Consider the following 24,882-nt stretch of genomic DNA (forward strand, 5'->3'; position numbering starts at 1 on the left):
ATCGCAATTCACCACATAATCTCGTCCCTACTTGTACACAGAAATTGTACTTTCCAATTGAACATGAATTTGTACTGACATAAATTAATGTGTAGCCACCACAACTGAGACCCAGTGGGGTTGGTTGGTGCAGAAGTAAGACATTGGACTCGTGTACCAGAGGGCCCGGGTTTGTATCCTGATTTGGCTGGCCATCCTGGATTCCATTTTCTGTAACTTAACATGATCACTCCAGGGAAATGCCGGGATTGTCCTTAACTATAGGCCATAGTTGAGTTCTCGCCCAATATCCCTTGCGTGCATGGTTGTGTGTTATATTCTCTTATGATGACCTCTGTTGATAATACATTAAGCCCAAAATGAAAAAAAATAAATAAACATGTGAGCGAGTCTTTCAGTTCTCTTCAGTGATGTGTAAACATTTAACCTCGGTAACGAGCAAATTCATGTGTTCTCGTGTTGCAAATAAACTTATAATAGGAAACTTAAACACAAAATTTAACTTGGAATTCTTTAAAATAATGGCGAGCATGATAACTTTACGAAAATTGTGTTTTCAACTAATCACACGTGGTTTCCACACCCACCGCTACTATTCACTACGAAATCATTCAATTTTCAGAGCGAAAGGTTAAACTATATAGGTAATGAAACTGCTCCGATAAAAGCAAAAAAAACTTTAAAATATACTAAACCCGGCTTTGGACGTGATTTTTGACAAGGAATTTGATTAAAATACAGTTCTGTTCCATGCAATTTCCGTTCCGCTCATGAAATTAATCACTCCTAGCAAATGCTGCATACCGAGAGCTAAGATGTTTACACATAAAAATAAAAAGAGCAGTGTCCCAGCAGCATCCCGACAGACCGTGATCTCGTGTCGGAAGGCCTCAACGGTGAAGATGTTCTCTCCGTCACCCCCGACGATGAAGTAGCAGACGGGCGGGGGAGGATCGTCCAAGTAGTCGACCTCATCCCGATCGACCGTGTCCACCAGCTTCCTCTTCTCAACGCCCGGCGGTACGTGCTCTGCAGGGAAATGCAACACAGGTTTGTACGACCGGTATACACTCACTCGATTCTTTCGGAAATATCAGTCATATCCAAATTTTGGTCTGTAATGTAGCCTTCCAATGTAGCTAGTTTTTCCATGTTTGGTCGAAACCTTGTTTACATTTATTAAGATATTAAACAGTAGTGCAGCCTTCCACAATAGTAGTTTCACACCAAAATTAATATTTCTAAAGGCCCTGCTTAGCATTTAGTTTAAGCAACCTTCCATCACCTGCCTATATAACACTGTGACGAGCTTAGTAAATTGGAGGCTTGCGTCGAGCAAGGCGATATGATACTATAGATGAATGGTTACATGGTCGAAAATGTAAACGTTTTTCCATCAAGCTATAGATTATTCAGGCGTACACAGACAAAAATAAATTATTTTTAGAAGCTTCCTATTTACAACACAGAACATTTTGTAAGATGTAAAGTTGAATAACTAATTTTCTTGCAGTCTAACTAGGTGTGTGCCAGAATGCTAGTATGTTGGATGGTTCATTCCACAATTTAATGTATTTTCCAGCTGACTGCACCGAGTCACAACCGAAGGGCTCCCAACCAGAAATTAGAAAAGTTAAAGTGTCACGTGGTTGCTCAAAAAGAGTTAATTTTTTTATAACTCCACGAAATAACACAGCGACAAAACAACATTAGTATGTAGAATGATGTTTGCGCTGAAGTAAAGTGATGTAGGTTTTATAGTAAAATAAAAATAAATCTTCTAAGTGTTCTTCTTTTACATCTTATTTCTTTAGTTTCATGTCCATTAACAGTATTTTATCTTAATGTTGAACTGATTTCACAGTTGGAAGTAATGTTTATGGAAGCAACATACAGTACAGCATTAATGCACATCTTCAGTTATTTGAATTTTTGAATTATCGCAAGCAATTATTTCATATTTTGCATTTAAACAATTATTAATTTATCTGTTTAACCATTTTCAACCTATCAGTTTATGATAGACGTTGTAGCAATTTGGCATGGGTAAACAGATTCACAATATAAAGTGAGGGTTGCATACCCTACTTGAAAATAAAGTTTCAAGAGTAGTGCACGAACATTACATACACTGTGTCAACATTAATTTGGACATCCTGATAACTTACCTGTAAAGTTGACTACCATCTTGTCCACCAGAAATTGTGGTTCATAGTCATCAACATTCCTGATGTACACTGTAAGGTCAAGGTCGGTCGACAGCGGAGTAGGAATTCCCAAATCGTATGCCTCGACCCGAATCTACAGTGGAAAAATTACAGTCATTACGCACGAAGTAAACAGTATGAAATCTGAATTCGAAAAACTTCTAATCAATCTTAATTCTGATGTACCCATGACTCGCACTGACATTTTTGACCAGCATTCAAACAGTAACCCCCAATGGTTGGCAGCTATGGTGCCACGTAACTTTTAAGGTGTAATGAGCAAAAAATTGTGTTTTTTAAATGTTTTACCATCTTATGGTAATGTTTATTTACATTAGACTCTTAAGAAATCCATTGGAACACATTTTTATGTACTACTTGAAATTTTATCGCAGACGAACCCAATCGCATACAAGGATAGCTATGTTTAAGTAAGGGTTTGTGCTACTATCCCTTATGTCATTTACTCATTTACACATTAGTAATGCAGTGAGCCAGGTTTTTATGTTGTTATAAAAAAAGCAGGTTTCTTCTTTAAAAATTGAGGATTTCATATTTATCATGATTAAAAATAAAAATAAAAACACATGTAATAAGTACATATCAAGCACAATAACTTTGATCAACTGCTTTAACAATTTGTGGTAAAATACTAAAATGTGTATTAAAAACAATACATGAATTGATAAGAGTAAGTTAAACAAAAAACTCAATTATAACATTCAATATGTATGTACTTAAAATATAAAAATATATACTTCATAAAAGTCTTCATTAAAAAAATAAACCAAAGACCTACATCAGGACTTGTCAGTAAATTCCAACATATCAACATATGACTTGATGAATCATTGTTTTACTTTACTAGAAATAATTTTTAACATATACCTAATAGAGTTCTGACTGAAAATACACTTTAGTCATCATCTGCCATATATTAAAACTATACCTATTGTTATTACTTATAATATTTTTTTTGGCAAAACATTGATTCAAAATTTAATGAACAATATTAGTCAAAAGAAAACAAATAATAAATAATGTATCAAGGAATGGCTTGAAGCTGGAGGGAACAACCACAAAATCTCACCTCATATATCTTTTGTTTGGCCCTGTCCAGTCGTTGTCTCAGAGTAACAATCCCAGTTCTCTCTTCGATGCTGAAAGTTTTCCAGTTGCCCATCAGGTCCTGCCTGAGCCGGTATCGCACAGCGCCGTTCGGACCAATGTCGTTGTCAGTTGCGTGGACTTGTATTACAGTGCTCCCTATTGTGGCATTCTGCAACACACATCATCATCAATGAAATTCAAGTTATGTGGAAGGCCTGAGCGAATACTGGGTTTTTGGATGCAAAATGAATGTTTATACCAGGGGCGTAGCCAGCGGGGGTTTTAGGGGTTCAACCCCTCCCCCCTTCCCCTTAGCACCAAATCTTTAATTAATTTCTTATTCATCACTCAAACAAATTTCATATTAAAATTAATAAAATTTTTACCATTACAATATTTAAATTTAAGTACCAAAAACTGCTAAAATAGCACTATTTTACACCTTAAAATCCAAATTTTCCCGGGGGAGGACCCCCGGACCCAATGCTTTAATACAGGGGGCCATGCTTCTTAACACCCCCCATACACAAATTCTGGCTACGCCACTGGCTAATACTAAATCGAATGCCAAAAATATTCATGAAGTTGAATCAAACTGCAAATATTTTTCTCAGGAAGGCTGTTATAAAATTAATAATAATAAAATATACTGAAAAAAGGGTTAATTAAAAAAAATAATAATAATTTGGTATTGTTTAGGTATTGAATTAAAGAATAATCTTTATGATACTATTCAAACAAACATGTAGAAAAAAAATCTTACCAAAATGTATATTAAAAATTGTAATGAATATAGTCAGACACTTATTTTACACATAATAATTTATTGACTATTGGAAATCAGTACTATGAACCTGGAAAATTAACATTATTTGTGCACTAACATTAAAACTGCAGTAACTGAGAACCCATGAATATAAAGCTTTTCATGTTTCGAGTTTCGAGAATCATGTGAGCTTTACATCACATTCAAAGTACGTATTAAACGAAACAAATTTCTGTTTTCTTGGTGTTAGTCAAACTGAATATCTAAAAGCTCTTCAGTTTAATTCGCTGAGTCGAAGCTTTAAACAGGCTTATTGTGCACATATTAGTATTTCTGGTGCAGACATCAGTGGACATCTTTACTGGTTCGGTATGACGTCGATTATTCGTTAAATGTGGCTTTTAATTACATGCAACCACAATTTTCCTTTCCGACCTGTCGACTCACTTGTTAGAGCTTCTGGCTGATGAAGCAAAGTTTCCTCATTTGATTCTAGGTTGGGGATTTTGCACTTAAGAATTGAGGACTGGGTGATGTGGAGTCCCTACACCATACTTCTGAAGGCAATATGGCAAACTATTGTAGGATCACCTCACTCAGTCCTCCCTAGTCACCCCCTGGCCACCTTCCTGTGGCCAATGACATGATAGTGAAGGGGGGGGGGGGAGGGGGGGGGGGACAAACCAACTTCCAAGATGATCAATCCTTTACCATTTACAACACAATTTTTTTTAAAAATGGTAGAATTATTAGGGTGATCGAACATTACATAAAAATGTTTTAAGTTTTGTTATTTTTTGTACTTAATACTAACAGATTTGTTGCATGTCTTTTTATTTGCTTTCTAATAGCACAAAAATAAATGAATATATTTTTGCAAATGCACGGACAATAATTATTAAGACATTAAACAGTGATGCCAACTTTCAAGAACAATAATTAGTATTAGGTGAAGGCAGTCTGTAAAAGGACTATCAGAAACACTATACAACACTATCCTAAAAAAAACTACAGAAACTTTTTTTTTTTTTTTCATAATACAGGAAATTTGTAAACTTCATGGTAGAACACTAGAATATATTTATTTTCTTGAAATAAGCAGGAAAAACTTCTGGTTAACCTGCAATTAAAAGCATTCAGGACTACCAATACATGTCTCCAAAGCGCGAGGCGCCAGCTTATCAACTTTCCTTCTTAAAGTGTCACTAAACAAAGACAAATTAGCATGGAGAAAATGACACACTACTGAAGAGGATTTGTTGAATTGTTGAAGCTTAAAGCGCAGACTGTTCTAGACGTGTACAAAATTAGACTAAATATTAACTTAAATTGTAATGTCCGAAGTGCCATTCGTAAACCACGTAACTGTGAAGGAAAGTTCATATCTGTTACAACAGATTCATGATTGTTGGCATGCCTGAGCAAATAATTCTGCGACTTATCAGCAGTTGACTTACAGCTGCACAGTGGCGTGCCCAGGATTTTGCTCTGGCGGGGGTCAGGCAGAAGGCTAGGGCCATTCCGGGGGGCCTGGGGGGTATGGAATACCCCAGCTAGGCGGGGGGTCCGTTTACAGTAGTTTAGTTACGCTAAAAATGCAAAGTGAACTAACTTTAACTAAACATTTATGCTTGTGTCATTGAATTTATTTTAATATCATACTAAATATTTTTTTTCTTCATTTTATGAATTTAAAATTAAAATATTTTTAGCCCTGGGCGGGGGGGGGGGGTGGGGGGGGTCCGGTCCCCCCCCCCCCTAGGCACGCCCCTGCAGCTGCATGGATGCCAACTTCTGGCATGTAAACATGACCAAACCTGCGGCACAAACGCCGGGGAGGGTCCCGCTTGCCTCACCTCGGGGATCCTGATGGTGGTGTTGTGAGGCGGGCTGGCGAACCGGGGCGCGTTGTCGTTGAAGTCTGTGACGCAGATGCGCACCTCCGCGGTGGCTGCGTTGGGGGGCGTGCCCAGGTCCTGGGCCCTCACCACCAGCGTGTAGTTGCCATACAGGCCCTTCAGCGGCCGCACAGCAGCGATCCGCGCGCTCGAGTAGTCCAGGTTCTCCACCCGGAACAGATCTGCACACGGAAAAATTACCTAATTACCATTTGGTCTCAAAGAAAAACCTAATAGTTTTAACTATTAATGCAATTTTATAACCTTGTGGATATATGACATTACAGTTTGCTATACAATGAAATTCGTAATTATAGTTTAACTCTCGAAATCTCGAAATTCTTTTAATGTCACTGTGTTAATTATTTAATTTACATATCTTTCTTTGATACATCATATTATAAATACTTACGTAATAGTAGCCTAATTTTATTTTTCACTGCTAGTATTTTTGAGCCGTATTAAATTAATTTACAACTTTTGTAAATATTCGTAATACTGTTCGAATCCATGTACATACAACGATTCCGGGTTCGGGTAATTGTGGATTCCAACCGTACCCGAAAATATCGGGTACTCGCACATCCCTAGACATTACTAATTTACACTATGTATCATAGAGAAAAAACCCTAAGAACTGATGAAAAACAAAAGATGAATACCAAGCAAATATCAAATGGTTAGTGCATGTCAGTACAGAGAATACCAGAGAAGTAATTATTCAGAACAATATAGCAGCACAGAGAAGAACCCAGTGGGCTGACGACGACAAGAACAGTAAATGCAGACAAAATACAACCTTGGACAAAAACATTGACAAACAGAGGAACCCCAATGATGATTCAAAACAGATAACCTGGACAGCACAATGTAAACAGTGACACATATGCAAAACCCAAAAACGAAATTGAACAAATACGGTAACACCCTGAACTTTCCCGATAGGTGGGACTGAGCGACAACCGTGTAAGTCGAATTCACATAAGTTGGGGTACAATTTTGCATATGAATATATATATATATATATATATATATATATATATATATATATATATATATATATATATATATATATATATATATATATATATATATATATATATATATATATATATATATACATACATACATACATACACACACACACACACACACACACACACACACACAAATTATAGTTCAATTGGGAACAAAAAGTAATTAAAAAAAAAAAGGTATGTAATAAAATCTTAGATAATACAACAAATTATATTATATTTTGCAAAATTGTAAACAGACATTATTTTGACGTAGAAGGCTTCTTAAAATCTAACAGTCATTTATCAGATCAAAGATATTTTCTTCTCACTGAAAATTTCCTTCGCATGAAACATTTTTGAACATGTCATAAGTTGAACAATAGTAGAGCGAAGTGGAGAATCGAGAGTCGCGAGACGTAAAAAATTGTGTAACTCCGGATTCACGTAAAACGGGGTAGCTTGAATTGAGGTATTGCTGTATTCTGACAACAGAATGACAACACAGACAAACAAAGTATGCTTTTTGAGACAAAACAGCTGTTGATGTTTCGGGAACTGAGATCTGTTCCTGTCATCAGGCACAAGCAAACTATTCTTGTCGCAACTGTCTCGTCGTTGTCTGTGCCGTGATATTGTTCTAATTCCTCCCATGGAATTCTCTGTGTTGTCTATGAATTTAACATTTGTCATCTGCTGATTTTAGCTTGGTTTTCTGTGTATGTGTTTGTGTATGTATCTGTTTGGACTTGTAAATATTGTGTGTAATTTAGTGTATAGTGTTTGAATTTTGAACTTCCTGCGCTGCTTGCTAGCAGCGCCAAGTTTTTCAAGTTGGCTGCATGCCGAGGTGTGTAGCCCTGCAGCTTCCGGCAACGAAGCAACAGTTGTTGTTGAACCATCATGGCGGTAAGTTGTGCTATCGTGCACGCTTGCTGCCGATCGAGTTGTTTGCAAGTGCATCGTCATTAATTGTGTCATTTTATCTGGATTTTACAGTCTCGTACGTTTCTAGACAAAACAGTATCTTTTGTTTGTCTGTTCTTCAGGTTTTCTCTATGACACACAGTGTAAACTAGCAAGGCCATGCCCAACATACTGTTTAAAACAATCTGCCTCATTGCTATAATCATTCAAAGAATGTATTAAAACCTATAGCCTACCTGCAATTGCAACCTTGAAGGAAAATACAATTAATTATGATGTACATAAAACATTTCACATAAGTCAATTTTCATGATATATCCTTGTTTAATTTCTTTTTGGATTTATGTGTACCATTTTTGTAAACAAGGAGAATAAAATCTTTTAGTTGGCATAAAAATAAAAAATATAACTCTCTTAAAAAGTTTTTATGTAAAACTTCATAGCTGAGAGATGAGTACATATTTACTACTTACAGAGTTGTATATTTTTCGTACATCTGTCAAATGATCTCTTCTGTTGAAGATAATCACTAAATATTTATATTTATAGTACTTATATGCAATAAGAAGTCTTAAGGTTGTTTTATGTAAAAATATTAAAATAAGTATAGTATAATTTAATTTCAAAAAATGTTAATACTTACTTATTATCTACATTTAATTACTAGCAGAAAATATTGCTTAAAAATAAATATTTAAGAAAAAATTACTGTCATATTTTCAATTGAAATGAAAAGTGTTTCCTCAAAATAATTGTAGATGTTTTACTGATCTAGTGGTAACTCATTACAAATTATCTCGCATTGAAAGGATTACTTTAAAAAACATATTTTAAGATCCCTATGAGACATTTTACTTTTAGTAACACTTCAGTACAAAGTATCATTATTAAGTACCCAAACTGAGGATGTTTTTCAGATAGATAGGTACGCTTTAATAAGATTTCACTGATAGTGAATAATATAACACAATTATCTTAGAGCAACCATTCTTGTAAACTCTTCTCACCCAGGTCATCCCCAGATACGATAGAAAAGACGATCCTGCCGTTGGGAGTGTTGGGGTCATCCAGATCTGTTGCTTTAATGGTCGTCACCGCTTCCCGTAGTTCGTGGAACTCGGTGATGGTAATGCAACCAAGAATTGGCTCAAACACCGGTGTCTCATCGTTCACATCCACGATGTTCACCCTGATGGAAGAAACAGCAAGTGAATGATGGTTCTGATATTTAATATAAGTTATGTTGCTTGGCTCTAACCTTAATTTTTATACAAATAACAAGCTAATACCTGGCATGCTTGCAATGCCTCTTTCAAATTTTTTTTATTTTGATTACACTTATACAAAGCTTGCCTCTCTTTCTCTCTCTATCTTTCTATCTCTATATCTCCAATTCCATATACATATATCTTTCTCCTATTTCTCTCTATATCTTTATGTATCTTCCTATCCCTCTATATCTGTATATCTTCATATCTATCTTTATATCTTGCTTTTTATCTGTATCTGCAGATATATCTGCAGATATTTAACTTAAGCAAATATTGTAAAATAAGTATAAAGACTACCAAAATATTTTTGGTAGTGTGAGATAGGTACACTTTATTAACATTTTTTTTTGCCATTTTCTCTGTGGCTTAGAATTACTGAAATGCGTATATAGTCAGTAAATAGAAAAAAATTTAATCTTTTAATTTTTCTGAAAGCAATGTAGACTGAGGCGCGAGCTCACCCAATCTGCTTGAAAGCATTGCGACTTTCGCCGCTGGCGTAGCCGAACTGGTAGTTGTCCCACGCTTCAATGATGAGCATGTATGAGCTCTGCTCCTCGCGGTTCAAGACATCAGACACATTCAGAACGCCCGTGGAGGGGTGTATCTGGAACTTGCCCTGGTGGCAGCCACAACAGTCTCACAATCCCGTCTCGTGGGGAAACCTTGCTTGCAAGCGACACAGCTAAATACATAACTAAAACTCAAATGTTCTGCTGCCTAACAGACCAATATAGGTACTCACTCCATGACTCCTGTAGATTCATCACAATAGCTCTCTTGCATTTCTATATTTCGTCACAAGTTTTGTCACCACATATTACTTAACTGTACTTGCGAGCTTTAATAAAAGGTACACAAGAGATCACAATTATAAGCATTTGATTGACTTTTTACTGCACTTAGATAACAGTTACACAATATCTGGTAACAAAATTTGTGATGAAACACATAATTGAAGAGTGTTATTATAATAAATTTACAGGAATAGCTCTAAAATAATAGTACAGACATAGAAATAAAATAAACAACATGGTCTAAAGTGTGAGCCTGAATTTCACAGTTGACTAAGCTTCCCCTGTTTATTGAGCTGTATCCTGAATGAAATCTTATTAAGTAGGTAACCTACTCATTTATATATACTTTGTTGATGTGTTTGCTTGCAAATGTAGGGAGTTACCAATATTGCAATATTGTAAGCTGCACCCTATTTCTAATTTAAAATAATTTAGAAACCATCACTTCTTCGGAGGACCACGCAATCGCAACCCAGAGTCCATAACTCTCAGAGTTCGATGAATTGAGATGTATTTTGTACTGAGCACTCGTGCTTATCGTGCACACACTTGCTCACAGTTTTTCTGACTCACACTACCAACATGCCAGAAACAAATTCTTCACAATCTTAAATTCCATATGTACCGCACACAAACATGCTCAAATACATTAAAAACATATGGGTATGTCGTAAAAACAAATAATTTTGGTGAATATAAGAAACTATCAATTGTAGGATATATCCCATTTTCTGAGCTCAAAATTGAGGTTAATATAATCACGAAAATTCAGTACTTTACCATTGCAAATATATACACTCTGACAAAGTTTTTTTTTTTTAGCCAGGAAATCATGTAGCTTTTTTTTACCTAATTTGAGTTATTGAGGCTATATATAGGGATTATTGACAAAAAGCACTCCTGTCAATTACTATTTTTACCACTTTATAATTCTGTAAAACCAAATTTATTAAAAAAAAATTATAATAAACAGCAAAAAAGAAAATTAATTACCTGTGAGGACATACGATCCAGTAAGTACGTAATTGTGCCGAAATCTCCAGAGTCAGCATCCCTTGCTTCTATGAGGGCAATTTCAGTACCTTGGCAACACACACATTTATTAATCAATAAACACCAGAATAAAATATGTCAAATAGTGCAAGTATCAAGATGTCTAATAAAATTATGGTTAAGTAGGGCTGTGCATGTTATAAACTGTTACCAGTTCAGAAATATTTTCACAAAGTTGCGGACAGACAGCCGGCAACGAGGAGGAGTGGACTCACCGGGTGGGGCATCCTCCCGCACCGTGATGTTGCTGACGTCGCCCACGAAGTACGGGTTGTTGTCGTTCTCGTCCAGCACCTGGACGAACACTTCCACGAACGAGGCCCGCGGCGGGACCCCGGAGTCGGTGGCGCGCACCGTGAAGTTGAGCCACGGGGTCACCTCGTGGTCGATCCTGCTCGCCACGACCACTTCCCCCGTCTCCTCGTCCAGGTACAGGAGGTCCATGATGGTCCGAGAGCCTGCCGGCAGTCGGTAGGCCTCGCTTGTCGCCGAGGAAAACTACACAATAGGCAGTTAGCGTGGCGCTGGTGGGCACCAGGTGTACCGGGTTCGATTCCTGGCCACGTCTGGGATTTTTTACTTGTGGAAAATTCCCTTCCTGTGCTAGGGACCAGTCCTTTCCTTGTGCGCTGCAGAAGACAGTAAGCAACCATTGCAGAATCATCTCGCATTGTCTGCCTTAGCCAGGCCGTGGCCATATTCTCGTGGTGATAACTGGAGTTTTAAAACAGCTTCTGATCTGATCACTCCCTTTACCATCACAATCACTTAACATATTTATGTTTAAATCTGTTAGAAAAACAGAATATTTATCACATTGGCATGCTTTATGAACAGTGGAAAACTTTTTCATAACAATACAGCTGTGAAAAAAAAATGCTGGAAAATATTTTATAGAACAAAGTCTAGCAATATATCTTCTTGCAGCACCAGCAAAGGATAGCAAGGAGGATAGATATTTTTTTCCAAGCTAGTGTCTTTTTACAATTTATTTATTTATTAAGAAGATAAATTTTACCTTCTAGCATGTATTTTATTGTTCTGTTTTTGTCTGCATCATCAGCAACCACATTGATGACAGTCACCCCGTTCTTGCTGTTCTCAGTGACCGAACGTCGATAGAAAGGACGGCGGAATTTTGGGTTGTTGTCATTTTCATCTTCCACAATAATGGTGAGTATAGCTAGAATCAATTGAAATAAAATAAAAGAAGTTCATCTCAGAAATATATAACAAATATAGCACCTATTAATAAACTATTAAATTTTATTTAACTTATTTGCAATATTTCAGCTCTAAGGGTAGTTAAGGAGTATAGTTTGGTTTAAAAGAAAAAAAAAATTCATATTTCCAAATCTACCAGATCAAAGGGTTAGAAACTGAGAATGACCAACAAGCATATAGAGTTACAAATTTTTTTTTTAAGTTATCCAAATTTTGTCTTTTAATGGTGTGAAAAGGGTGTAAATGTTGTTTTAATAATAAAAAATTCATAACTCCATAGCAAACAAAGTTGAATGTAAGGATATTAGCATAAATAACATGAATATGTACTTAATTACGTAGAGTACTTTTACAATTTTTCAATTTTGACCCCAAAAAAAGTGAAATATGGGTACATTAGTTTTTAAAGTAATAAGTAATAAATCGTACATCCAAGCAAATTAAAATGAAGATAAGAATCTGAGAAGGAATAATGTTCAAAATTATGATTTAATATCATGTTTAAACCCTTAACATTGACGTTGTCCGGGCCTGCGGCCCCCTTTGAGCCCGATATGCCACCGCCCAAACACCACCATCTCTGTTCAAACCTCTCCCGCTTGTGCGTGCGTGTGTTGGTAGCCCGGCAAGAGGGCACTTAGCTGCAGTGCGCCGCACCCCATTATGTATTAATAATTATTGTAACCCTTTTCTTTTCGCTCCAAAATAGTGTCACGACGGCTATGTATGTAAGTGCCTTTTGTTTCATTTAATTTGTGATGTTTTTGTAATAAAATATGTGCAAGCACGGACACAGACGCTCCCTAGCGGGCGACGAAGGAACTAGCATATAACTTGATTTAAACTATTTTTTACCACATAAGTAATAATTACAGACGGTCTGGTCATGGATGTGATGTGCTGATTTTTATAAGGAGTTTATGTTATTTTCTATAATAACCCAGGGCACGCAATAGCTAAGATGTTAACTGTAATTGTGTTCGGCGCGAAGGGCGCCATGTTGCCTGCTGCAAGCCCTTGTCTCAGCCCAGTCTCCTCCTACAGCCGGCCGAGAGCGGACGTCTCTGCAGACACCCCGAGGACATCACCGTTGTCTCACCGATAAGTAGTTCTGTTCAGTTAACCATATTCAAATCATTTTCATTCTATCCTCGGGGCCTCTCTCGGTCGGAGAGACTGTTTAATTAATAATTCTCCGGAGTTTTTTAGTCATCCGTGTAAGAAGTAACGACTTGAGGCGACCTCGTGTGTGGTTCGCCTCCTCACCTAAATTGATTCGTGCCTCGGGCGTTTTATAACAGTATGAAGGAAGGATTGTATGAGGGCCTGTAATGTGAGTAAATAAAACCAACTTAATTGAGTCACGTGTCTTTGTGTTCGGGGGGGCCACGTGGGTCCTTAACCAGTCAGTGGCGTGTGGGACGCCCTAAGAGCCCACTGCGGTTAATTAGAAGCGTGCCCGACGCTGAGAGCGAGCTTGGTTAGGAACAGGTGTGCATTAAAAATCAGGAGGGCTAATATCTCGCCGCACACGGGCCACGTAACGCCCTGAGTTAGAGTTTCAAGCCGGGTCCACGTGCCCACTCACGTGGTGGCGCCCACTATTTTCACCAGTAATTCGAACCTTAACACCGGTACGCCCTCAACATTTTTCTATTTTCAACTGCAAAAGGGGTGAAAATACCGGTCAATTTTTTTTTTATTATAAAATTCATATCTCTGAAGCTAATCAAGCAGGATATAAATTATGCGCTATGATTTATAAACATGCAAAATCAGCCAAACATTTTATTTTACAAACTGCTGATGTTTTTTTTTTTAAAAGGTGAAATATTGTAAATATGGTTTTAATATTAAAAAATATCTTTTGATCAAATCAAAATTAATTTATGATTTCGGAAATGATTAATAAAAGTACTTTCAGCATCTTCTCTTATTCAACGTTCTCCAAAATTATAAGTGTATTATAATTATTTTGGAATTCACATGTGTGGTAAAAAGGAAAATCCCGGATGAGTTTGGTTAGTGTATTTTAACATATTTACTTACCTAGTACTGAATTTTTACATGGGCATCATGTGTGAAAAGAGGAGAGAGGTAAAATATTTGGGAATTTTATTTAAGTAATACATACTAAGTAAAATAAGAATCAACTTATATGTTGGATAATCAATTTGATATCTGTACTCTTAATTTCAAATAAAGATATGATTGTATCAAATATGCTCCAATAATGGGAGGTATTTGTAATATGGTTAAATTATTTAATTATTCTAACATAGCTTATACGACAGTAAATGAAAGTATTAGTGTAAATTGTAGTATATTAACCTAGTTAAAATGAAATAGGTGTATGTTTAACTATTTTTGAAATTGTCTACCTCATGAAATAAAATGGAGGCAAGGGTGATTTCATCAAGGTAAAATATATACTTGAACACTATAAAACAGAAGTTTTAAAACCAGATTCTTGATCTATACCTACTTAAAAATTAAAAAGGCCTACGCAAATTCATTTTAAAAAATAATTTTTTCAAACGGTTTTGTCATGAAATAAATTCTTAATGCACCTGACAACTTTGTGTGTAGGTGTATTTATTTAGTAAAAACGTTTGGAATTAATCACGTAGTTTTCTTTCAAAGGTAAGATTTTAGCAATACCCTGAACTTGCGCGAGGTAACATGAGGTTGCCAACCTTTGGTGACCTGCTTGCCCTTGACGGACGCCACGTCCTCGACCACGAGCCCCAGGCGGACGGTCTCCACCTTCTCCCGGTCCAGCTGCTTCATGACGCGGAGGTCGCCCGTGTGCGCGTGCAGCTCGAACGCCCCCACGTAGTCGTAGTCGGAGACCTTGACGATGGTGCCTTCCTCGCTGCGGGCCTCCGAGCTGCCGGCGTCCAGGCGGTACTTGAGCACCGGCCTGGCGTCGGGGTCCACCGCCCGCACCCTGTGCACGTGCTGCCCCACCTGGCGGGCCCACGCCAGTCCTCCTCCTCTCAATCAGATATCAGAGTATTCACGAGTATCAAATACTTTTCAAATCAAATTATGTCATGCAGTGAAACTTTTTTTCACATTTCACAGGAGTTCTATATAGAACGATTTGTCAATTCACTACATGCAAATTTATTCATTCAATTTTGTGTTATTGTTGAGAACTTATGAAAGTAATAATATAAACAATTCAAATATTTTGAGAATATATTTTGATCTTATATTTTGTCTTAAATACACACACACATGCACACACATGCACACGAAAACACGTTACACTTAACTTGCACTGTGGCAAATGATAAAACTAAAACACGTGGTACGTTGTTCACTAGGGTATGTTCTAGCGGCAGTCTCGGGGCGAATACTTGGCGGTTGTTACTGTAGTTTACTTATTAGCATGTGACCCAACGAGGTTTTTCGCTGGCCATGGATCCACATTAGGTTTATTCTGAGTTTGTCTCGTTGTGGCCGGCAGGCAGGAGCGTGGCTGCATTCGTACAAGTTCTGTGGCTGGAGTCGGCCGGCGCCGTATACCGTACACCTCAACACGTGTTGCGTGGAGGTTCTTGTGTTGAAGGCGGCGGAGGGCGGGCCTGGGACGCGCGGGGACGTAAAGCAAAGGTTTCAGGTGAGTGACTGTATTTACCAGCAAAACGAAACTCAATTGAAGGAAAAGTTGTAGCTTCCCTACGGGACGAAGTATCCGCCCTGGGCCGCAGTCCGCGAGAGACTGCCGGAAGATGGTGACGCGGAGGAGGGGGGCCCTCTCATTCCGAGCAAAAAAAAAATACTTTTACGTGAAAACTTATGAACAAGACATAAAACAATCATCTTGAATAAGGAATTGGGCTGTGTCCTTTATCGCTGAGGTCTTAACATGCCTTGGTTGTCTAAAACTTATACACTAATTTTGAAATTAGGGTCAAAGTTTGAGACTGTTCATTCCTTGCGTTAGCTACTCCATTGGTATTTCTGGATCACGTGGTTCGGGCGATGGGTGTGTTCTGCCAGCATTGACAGCTACTGGTGGGGTGGGGACCGGGATTTACTACCACATATCCTTGCTCTTTGTTTAATAAAACCTATTTATGTTAAATGCTTAGAACCTATTTAACCTGTTTTCACCAAATTTGCTTCTTAGCCATGTTTTAATACACAATAACAAAATGAAGAACATCATTTATTAAATCATAAATGGGTTGTTCTTTTTTCTACTGTTCCTCCTCCCCCCGTAATGGAGAAGATGGAAAAATCCTAGGGCTAGAATCTAGTGTTCCACTTCTGCTAGAGAGAAGGCAAATTTCCAGTTGGGTGCAGTTTAAGTTAGACTCCATCAACATCATTCACTGAAACACTTGTGATAACAATATTTAATGGCTGAGTGATCACCCCTGGTTTCAGTTCTGTAGGCACTTGTCACATAATCTCTTGTCCAATCAAATTTTTATATGCTCTCAGATTAAATTAGAAGAATGTTGGGTCTTTCCGGCTCACTATTAAAAACTGTATGGGCAGATATAAAAATGCTAATATGTAGAAGCATACCTATTAATGCAAAGTTTCCCAAAATTGTAGACAAAGATAACTGATTTGGCAGACTCTGCTGACATAGTTTTGTTAGTATGTTTATAAGCTAATTTATTGCCATTTTCTTTATAATAGAACTAAGGGTAAAAGAGCTTATTTGTTTTTGTTTTGGAGACTATAATATATAAAAAAATATATTTGGCATCAATTACAATACCACTTCTTTTAAATACTTGAATATTGGATCTGGACTGATTTATAAGAAAAAATTAAATATTAATGTAAGTAAAGACCTTGCAAGATGATCAGAGAGAGAGAGAGAGAGAGAGAGAGAGAGAGAGAGAGAGAGAGAGAGAGTGAGAGAGAGAGAGAGCATGTTCAAAAACTATTTTTGTTTTACACAAAACAAGTTTTTGTGAGCATTACAGACATAGTTATTGCTTTTAATTGTGCACACACTCGTAATTGTATCGTAGAGTAAGTTTAAAAGCTGTAAATGTTGTTCGTAATTAATATTAAAGGACATTTTTTGTGTAATAATATTGTCTTGTAGTGAATTCTCCAAAACTTCTGCATTCAACATATAGATTATTGTCATCCTGAATTGGCTCTGTACCCAGTTGATTCACGTAAACGAGGTTTTCACTGCACATTGGTGTAAGTTCTATTAGAGGGGTGATGACCTCCCTCCTCCATTAAAAAAAAAACAAAAATTCATGTAACTAAAAAAAAAACAGTCTACTCCATACCACAACCGCCTTTGACGAAGGTTTGATTTTTTTTTTTGTTAAAATGAGTAATCCTACATGTTTCAATGTTGCTGTACAAAGTACAAAATTTTTTTTGTGGCGTCAGAAATGCGTTAAAAGAGCCTTTTAAGCACGCAACCAACCAAAACTCTCCTATCCTCGGCCCCTTTCAAAATTCGTGGCTGCTGCGCATTGGTAACGACCGCTCACCTGCGTGTTCTCCCGGATCCTCACGGTGCCCGGGTCCACGAACACGGGCGGCTTGTTGTTGACGTCGACGACGGATATGTTGACGTCGGCGTACGACTGCAACTGCTCGGAGCCGACCCCTCCGTCAAGCGCGACCACGGCCAGCCGGTAGAGGAAGGAACGGGGCTCCGTGCGGTCGGGGTCCAGGTTTGCTCCCGCCGCGACGCTGATCACCCCCAGCTCCGCGTCGATCACGAACTTGTCCTGGGCCCCGCTCTGGATGCGGTACACCACGGCGCTGTTCGGCGCCGAGCCGTCTCCGTCCCACGCCCTCACCTGGGCACGGTCCACATCACGGCTACAGGGACGTCGGAACCAGCAGGGACAGCGCGGGATTCAAGTTCAAAGTCGGATCCCTTTCTCTGGTGAACATTCCACGAACAGCCCCATCCCCCGCCCCTTTCCGTAAGCACACGTGCACAGGGCCCCGGTAAGGCCTGTTGTAGGAGTTGGTAATGACTTGAGTGGGAATGTCGGTAGAGACGGTCGGCGGACGTGAGAGGCTAGCCAGTTGGTGTTGTTGTATTTGAGGATGTGGAATAAAGATGAGAGTTGTGTAAACAAAGTAATGTAATAAATATATCAAGAGTAATGCCAATAATACCAATGATCACTTAATACCTGTTAAGATCTTCAACAAGGCCCTTCTCCAAAATATACGGCCCGTAAAAGAAAATGGGCTCGGGCCCAACAGAATCTAGGTCCGCCACTGCACAATGATATATATATATATATATTTTTTTTAAATTGAATTAACTGTAGCTTAACATCTCGTCAAACAGAAAAGTCATCAGAGACTGATGAACTCAAAAACATAGTGTAAGGAAATGGCAATTTTCATATACACTACTGTTAAGGAACGATCCCACATTCGGATAGGGTGATTTTGGGAAATCGTGAGAAACTGGAATCAGAATATTGTCGCAACTCAACCACAGATCTAACTTTTTCGTATTTATTTTTTGTTATTTTTCAAGTAGGTTTCTGCGAATACTTTTTTTTTTCATTTCTCACATGAGTTGAAGAAAATTTGGTCAAAAATACAGTAAAATATAAACGACAGAAATATATATATGAAACCCTAAAAGAAAGATGTAAAATGAAAGTAAATAAATAAACCTGGCAATACATTTTCTTAAACCAATAAATATTTTTAAGTTTGAAAATTGTTTGGTTGATCCAACTGACAAAATACATAAAAAAACCAGGGTATAGTTAGAAATTTAAAATCCTAATCACAGATTATTTGTCACATTAAACACTGTATGTATAATATTGCAAAAAAAAAATCTAATTTTCTCAATAAATCATCTTATCTTCATGCATTTAAATTTTTTTAAATTAATTATTTTACGATTGTGTATTACTTGGTGTACCTATTGATAATGAATAACTTAGATTTGATATTTCGAAATGAATATAAAATTATTTACGAACAAAGAATATTTTTTGAGCACACGGAAACCCCTAATTTTAAGGGGTGTACGGACCCTACAGACATGGGCGTCGCAAGGATATATTTTTTTTTGGGGGGGGGGGGGGGGGGAGAGACTTCAATTTATTTAGTTGTTGAGGAATATCCATCCCCTGGGGGAAAAAAAAAAGGTGTTGGGGGGGGTCCTCCCCCGGGAAAATTTGGGGTGTGAAGGTGCAAAAAAGGGTGGTTTTTAGAGCATTTTTCTTTCCTAAAATTTTCTAATTATAGTCGGTTGCAATATACCACCTATAATTTATTTTTTTATAAAAAAATATTTTCAGAGAACACATTTGTAAAAAAAGAAAAAAACGGTTAACATATCTGCTGGTGCTACATCCACGCGAAATCATTTAATTTAAACATCAGGAGAAACTGCGAAACTACGAAACTAAATATGTTATTGGAGGGGGGGACGATGAAATTGAAGACTTTTACTATCGGGGGGGGGGGGGGGGGGGGGGTGGTACGTGTCCCCCCCCCGGTTGCGACGCCCATGCTGCAGATGCCGTGGGGCGTGGTACCTGCAGCACGGAGGTTCCCCCGGGCGTGTCCTCGCGAATGGACTGCCGGTAGCTTGCGTGCTCGAACTGGGGAGCGTGGTCGTTGGCGTCGTGAACGTATACGACGACGCCGACCCGGGACGCCAGGCTGGGGTCGCCGTGGTCCCTCGCCTCCACCGTGAGGCCCACGGGCCGCACGGCGGCGCCGCTTCCGCCCCCGCCCCGCGCCGCCAGCTCCTCGAAGTCCAGGGGCAGCGCGGGCTGCAGAGCGCCCGTCACGGGGTCCACGCTGAAGTTCCCGCGCTGGTCCCCGCCCACGATCGAGTAGCGGACGCGGCTGTTCCTGGTGCCTGGGAAACGATAACCGGGGGCCCGACGACTCTCAGCCAGGGGCGTAGCCAGAGGTGGGTATCAGTGGTTCAAACCCCCGCCCCCCACCCCCTCCTTTAGCACCAAATCTTTAATTTTATTTCTTATTCATCACTCAAACAAATTTTCATATTAAAAATATTAAAAATTTTCTACCATTACAAAAATTTAAATTTTAAGAACCGAAAACTGCTAAAATAGCACTATTTTACACCTTAAAAATCCTAAAATTTCCCGGGAGAGGACCCCTTGACCCCCCTCTTCCCACCGCTTTAATCCGGCTGAGGGGGGGGGGGTCCTTGCTTCTTAACACTATCCCCCCCATACACAAATCCTGGCTACGCCACTGCTCTCAGCAACGTATCAGACAAGAGGCCAGCCGTTGCACAAAGAAACTGTGCAGTTGCAAAACATGACTTGTAAGTATTTTAAAATTTTTATGGTTTCGAAAAACGGAAATTTTAAAAGTTTCATACAACTTTCGAAGAAAATAAAAAAAATTAACAAATGATTTAAGTATTCATGTAAACATAACTATACCCTACAAACTAAAAAAATTAATAAAATTACGTCTCGGGAGAGGCTATCACCTCCCCACTGCCCCTCGTTTGGAGCAGCGCTTGGTATCAGAGTAAGGAACCCTCACATTAAAATGTCCTTCAAATAGCATGATCATGCACACATACAAGGGCATACCCATGCCCCCCTCCCCCCCTCTAGAACCAGGTTTTTTTTTTCAATAATAATGCAACTCATTAACCAGCTTTAGTGACTCAAGTATGGCTCCAATTTTGGCCGTTGAATAATCAAAATGAGAGAGTAACAATGTCATTAAACACATAAATGCACCTGCCTATGTTATAATTTTTTTGCCATAAGTAAACTAAACTTGCAAAAAAGTACTAATGAGTTAATCCATTTTCTGCGACTCACTCTACAATTGATACAGCTCATTTTCCATTTAAATTTTGACACTTAACATTCTATTTTTAATATGTCTGTGGGTTGGTTAAGAAAGAAAATGGTATGTATCTTTGATTGGGTCTTCTCGAGGTACCGTATCCTTTTGTAGGGTCAAGTTTTACAAGATTTACCAGTGTTAACAATTAAAAAAATTATATAATGTATATTATTTAATTTTTTTTATGATAATTTTGTAAATTGTCCCTAATAACAAGTATTCCAAAAAAATAACTAAAATTACCATATTCATCCAAAAATAATGTGACTGAATATATGTGACACAAAACTTTTTGAGTATAAGTTTATGAAATTGTAATTCAATTACATAGCACTTGAAAATTATTTAAATTAGTAATATTATTCCATATTTACTTGACCTTTCCTGGTGCCACTTTTGTCAGTAGCGTGATTTACACTGCCTATTTTGAAACACCAAGCCACAGTTAGAAAAAAAATATTGTTTGTTGTATGACTGTAATTCTATAGCGGCTGTTCAGAAAGCAAAGAATGCGGTCATGAATATGGTTGGTCGCTGGGAGGGTGAAAGAGGAGAGAGGGGTGCCTTTGCCAGCAGACACGGTTGAAGAGAAGCAGAAAAAACCCTATGACAAACTCCATTTGCAACCTCTTTCAAAGTGTTACTCTCCCTCATCTGTCATGTCTATCATGTCCAGAATCCCCAGCCTAAAGTGGCGTAAGTGACTCAGTTTGCAGACAGTGTGTGTAGTTTTTCAACTAATCCGAGGTTCGGTAGGCGGTAATCAACCAACGTCTAATGTTGCATAAGTGACGCATTTAAGAGGCAGAGCTTGAAGTTTTTTTTAACCAAGCTGTTCCGAATGCAAGATACAAGTTTGCGATTGTAATGCACGCATTAGTTTCAGCAGTTTTGGTAGAAATCATCGCTATATATTATGGTAAATATGGTACATACTAGTTACGGCATGTTAAAAAAAAAACTAATTTCGAATTGTAACGTCTACGTACCATTCAAGTCAATATCTCGAGCTTCAACCTGCAGGGGTGCTTCAAACTCAAGTTTGTTTTCGATTAACCGAGCTTCATATTTGCTCTTCAGGAACTGAGGAGCATTGTCATTCACATCCTCCACGTTGATGACCAACTGTGCAGTGTTCCTGAAAGACGTAATTTACACTACTATAACTTAGAAAAAAAAATTATTGTGTTGCTGTTATGTTAGCAGTAATGTCTTTATTTTATATAAGATGTTTCCTAATACTAGTGCCAGTTTGAGAAATATCCCTTTTAAGAATGTTTTTACTTAAATAAACTACATGTTCAAAAAAATACACCCAATTACTTGCCAATACACCTTTGTGCCTTTAATGAGCGAGTTCTTAACGTACAATGTCTTAAGCATAAGTTTATTTTTAAATTAAATAATACTTGAGTGTCTCATCAAACAAAAACAAAAAAAAAAACTTTTTATAAAAACAAGCTAGTTTTAATTTACTTACCGGTTTCCAAAACCCAGATTGTCTCGAGCTTCAACAGTAAGGTAGTGTCTAGACAGCAGTTCCCGGTCAAACACAGGTTGTTTTGATTTGGTGGTGATGATTCCTGATATTGGGTCAAGGTGTAGCCTAGAAGTGAAAATTATTTAATTTAAAAATTTCAGAAAAAGAATTTTAACAAATTATTTTTTAACAGGCTTATAGCATGTGAATCACTTCCAAATATTAAACATTAGTAGAGGCCTGTGTGAAGCTTACTACACAAATAAATCGAAGCTCTTTTCAATATTTGATTTGACACCTCCAGGAAACTTGCTATTTGTTTTATTTGAAACTTCGGTTGTAATGTAAAGCTTCACAGCTGATGAAGCTTTGCATTTGTTGCAAAGCTTTACTTAAAACATTGGAAGCCTAAGTAAGATTCTCTGATGAAAATATTTAGTTTTTTTTTTTTTTGTGTTGTATATGTTTTGCTTCAATAAAGTTGGTGCATTCATGAATGCTCAATATTAATATTAATAGTTATTTTATAATTTATTGAATTATATTAAATATAGGGCCCAATTGGTTAATCGCTTAATCAGTTCAAACTTTACAAATTTTAAAAGATTATATATTTTTTAACTTAAATCTTGAATTTTATTAAATTAAGTTTAATACAGTTTTGCTGAGAACAATATTAGAAATTTTATTTGACTTCTCAAATATTTAAAACATTTAATTTGATGGTCACTTCGCATCAAGAAACTTAGTATTGGCACAGGCCTACACATGACTAAAATGAAGTAATGCATAGGCCATACCACGATATACCAATTAAATTACAGTACAAAAGTAAAAGTAAAAAAAAAAAACATGACTTATTTGATACCTCCATATGATGTCATAAATTATTGTTTAGAGTTATAAAAATAAATTTAGAAGAATTAAACTATTTTTAACGAGCATGAGATAAGTGCACACTTAATTTTTCTGGGTGTATTTTTAGGTTCAGAACTTGCAACTCACGGATGAACTTGTCATCATCGAAATAAACGAAAAAAGTTCTGTCAGTCTGGAGTGTGTTCTCCGACACTGCTACCCAACTCACAGTTCCGACACGCTGCCCCCGAGGTTGGTGTAACGTATGCCTCGAGTGCCGAAGTCGCCGGAGTCTTCGTCGTGGGCTTGGACCCACGCCACGGTCGCGCCCGTCCGGGAGTTCTCTGGCACCGTCACCTAGGGAAACATTCGCAGTCATCATCACTCGTTCATCTTGAATTTTGTAATTTTGTTTTGCTATATAATTTTTTTTATCTAAATTATTGATACGATGAAGGCATAAATAAACAATATTACTCGTGTTTGCTTTGTTAATATATCTTATTAGTTAAAATACTCCATTGTGTACCCATCGGGAAGAAACTGATTATTTCACACAAATGACTGCAGACAATAACAGTTAAACTAGACCCTTGTTGCTGGCTTCAACGAGTGTCCACAGCAAAGTTTTTGGCAGGGCCTTTGCTGAGGGTGGGGGGGGGGGGGGGGGGAACATTCCCAGTCGAGTTTCAAGATTTTTTTAATGCTTACCCTAATAGGATGAAAATAACAAATATTTTGTTAACAGAATTAGTAGGAAACCTTAGGTGCAAATTACCCTTACAGTTAAAGCCACAGTAATGTTTTCAGTTTTTAATTTATTTTTTTTAAATTAAGGATTTGAAAAATTGTGCATTAAGTAAATGGGGGTCCGATACATTTATTTGCTCCTGGACCCTTTGTTTCTATAATTGGTCATGGTTCTTGGTAGAAGTTGATTTATAAAAATGGTTAAGATTTTAACAGCTATCCGCAAAATTATTTCTAGGAGTGTCTTAAATATTGGTGGCGGCATATAACTCGGAGAAGAACTACATGGAAGTAGATTAAACATGATTTTCTTAATTTTGCTTCTTAATTTTCTCTTTGTGTCAAACCTTACATGTACTAAAGGCATGCAACTGTATTGTCAGCTAATATTCTGTACGTCTTGCAGTGTGTCTCACCTCGTACATAGGATCTGTGAACTCTGGGAAGTTGTCATTCATATCTCGGATGTGCACAGTGACTGGAACCAGACTGTACTTAGGATTTTGGGGTACAGTTTCTCTTGCGATGAGGGTGAAATTGATTGCTGGAGGAGGAAAGATAACAATAAGAGCATTTATCAAAAATACTATCCCAGATGCAATCTAGACTAACAGAAAACACTTAATAAAATAATATCTATACTGGACAATGTAAATTTGTATATACACATTACATATTTATTTCCTAATGAAA

At 37.7% G+C, this 24,882-nt stretch overlaps 1 protein-coding gene across 2 annotated transcripts in view; it reads right to left on the reverse strand.

The window, feature by feature from the left end:
* LOC134543115 (cadherin-23) overlaps nt 1-24,882 on the reverse strand; it is a 123,960-nt gene that overhangs the window by 20,844 nt on the left and 78,234 nt on the right. For both annotated transcript variants that reach the window (XM_063387940.1, XM_063387941.1), the window contains 16 exons: nt 24,606-24,733; nt 23,669-23,796; nt 22,582-22,707; nt 22,091-22,239; nt 19,793-20,121; nt 17,756-18,070; nt 14,966-15,239; nt 12,064-12,228; nt 11,261-11,503; nt 10,986-11,074; nt 9,657-9,814; nt 8,932-9,113; nt 5,940-6,163; nt 3,298-3,486; nt 2,169-2,301; nt 869-1,029 (listed from right to left, as the gene is read on the reverse strand). In XM_063387940.1, the coding sequence (XP_063244010.1) occupies nt 869-1,029; nt 2,169-2,301; nt 3,298-3,486; nt 5,940-6,163; nt 8,932-9,113; nt 9,657-9,814; nt 10,986-11,074; nt 11,261-11,503; nt 12,064-12,228; nt 14,966-15,239; nt 17,756-18,070; nt 19,793-20,121; nt 22,091-22,239; nt 22,582-22,707; nt 23,669-23,796; nt 24,606-24,733 (2,993 nt within the window). The remainder of the gene's footprint in view (nt 1-868; nt 1,030-2,168; nt 2,302-3,297; nt 3,487-5,939; nt 6,164-8,931; nt 9,114-9,656; nt 9,815-10,985; nt 11,075-11,260; nt 11,504-12,063; nt 12,229-14,965; nt 15,240-17,755; nt 18,071-19,792; nt 20,122-22,090; nt 22,240-22,581; nt 22,708-23,668; nt 23,797-24,605; nt 24,734-24,882) is intronic.

The sequence above is a fragment of the Bacillus rossius genome (genome assembly GCF_032445375.1).
Source record: "Bacillus rossius redtenbacheri isolate Brsri chromosome 9 unlocalized genomic scaffold, Brsri_v3 Brsri_v3_scf9_2, whole genome shotgun sequence".
Taxonomy (NCBI): domain Eukaryota; kingdom Metazoa; phylum Arthropoda; class Insecta; order Phasmatodea; family Bacillidae; genus Bacillus; species Bacillus rossius.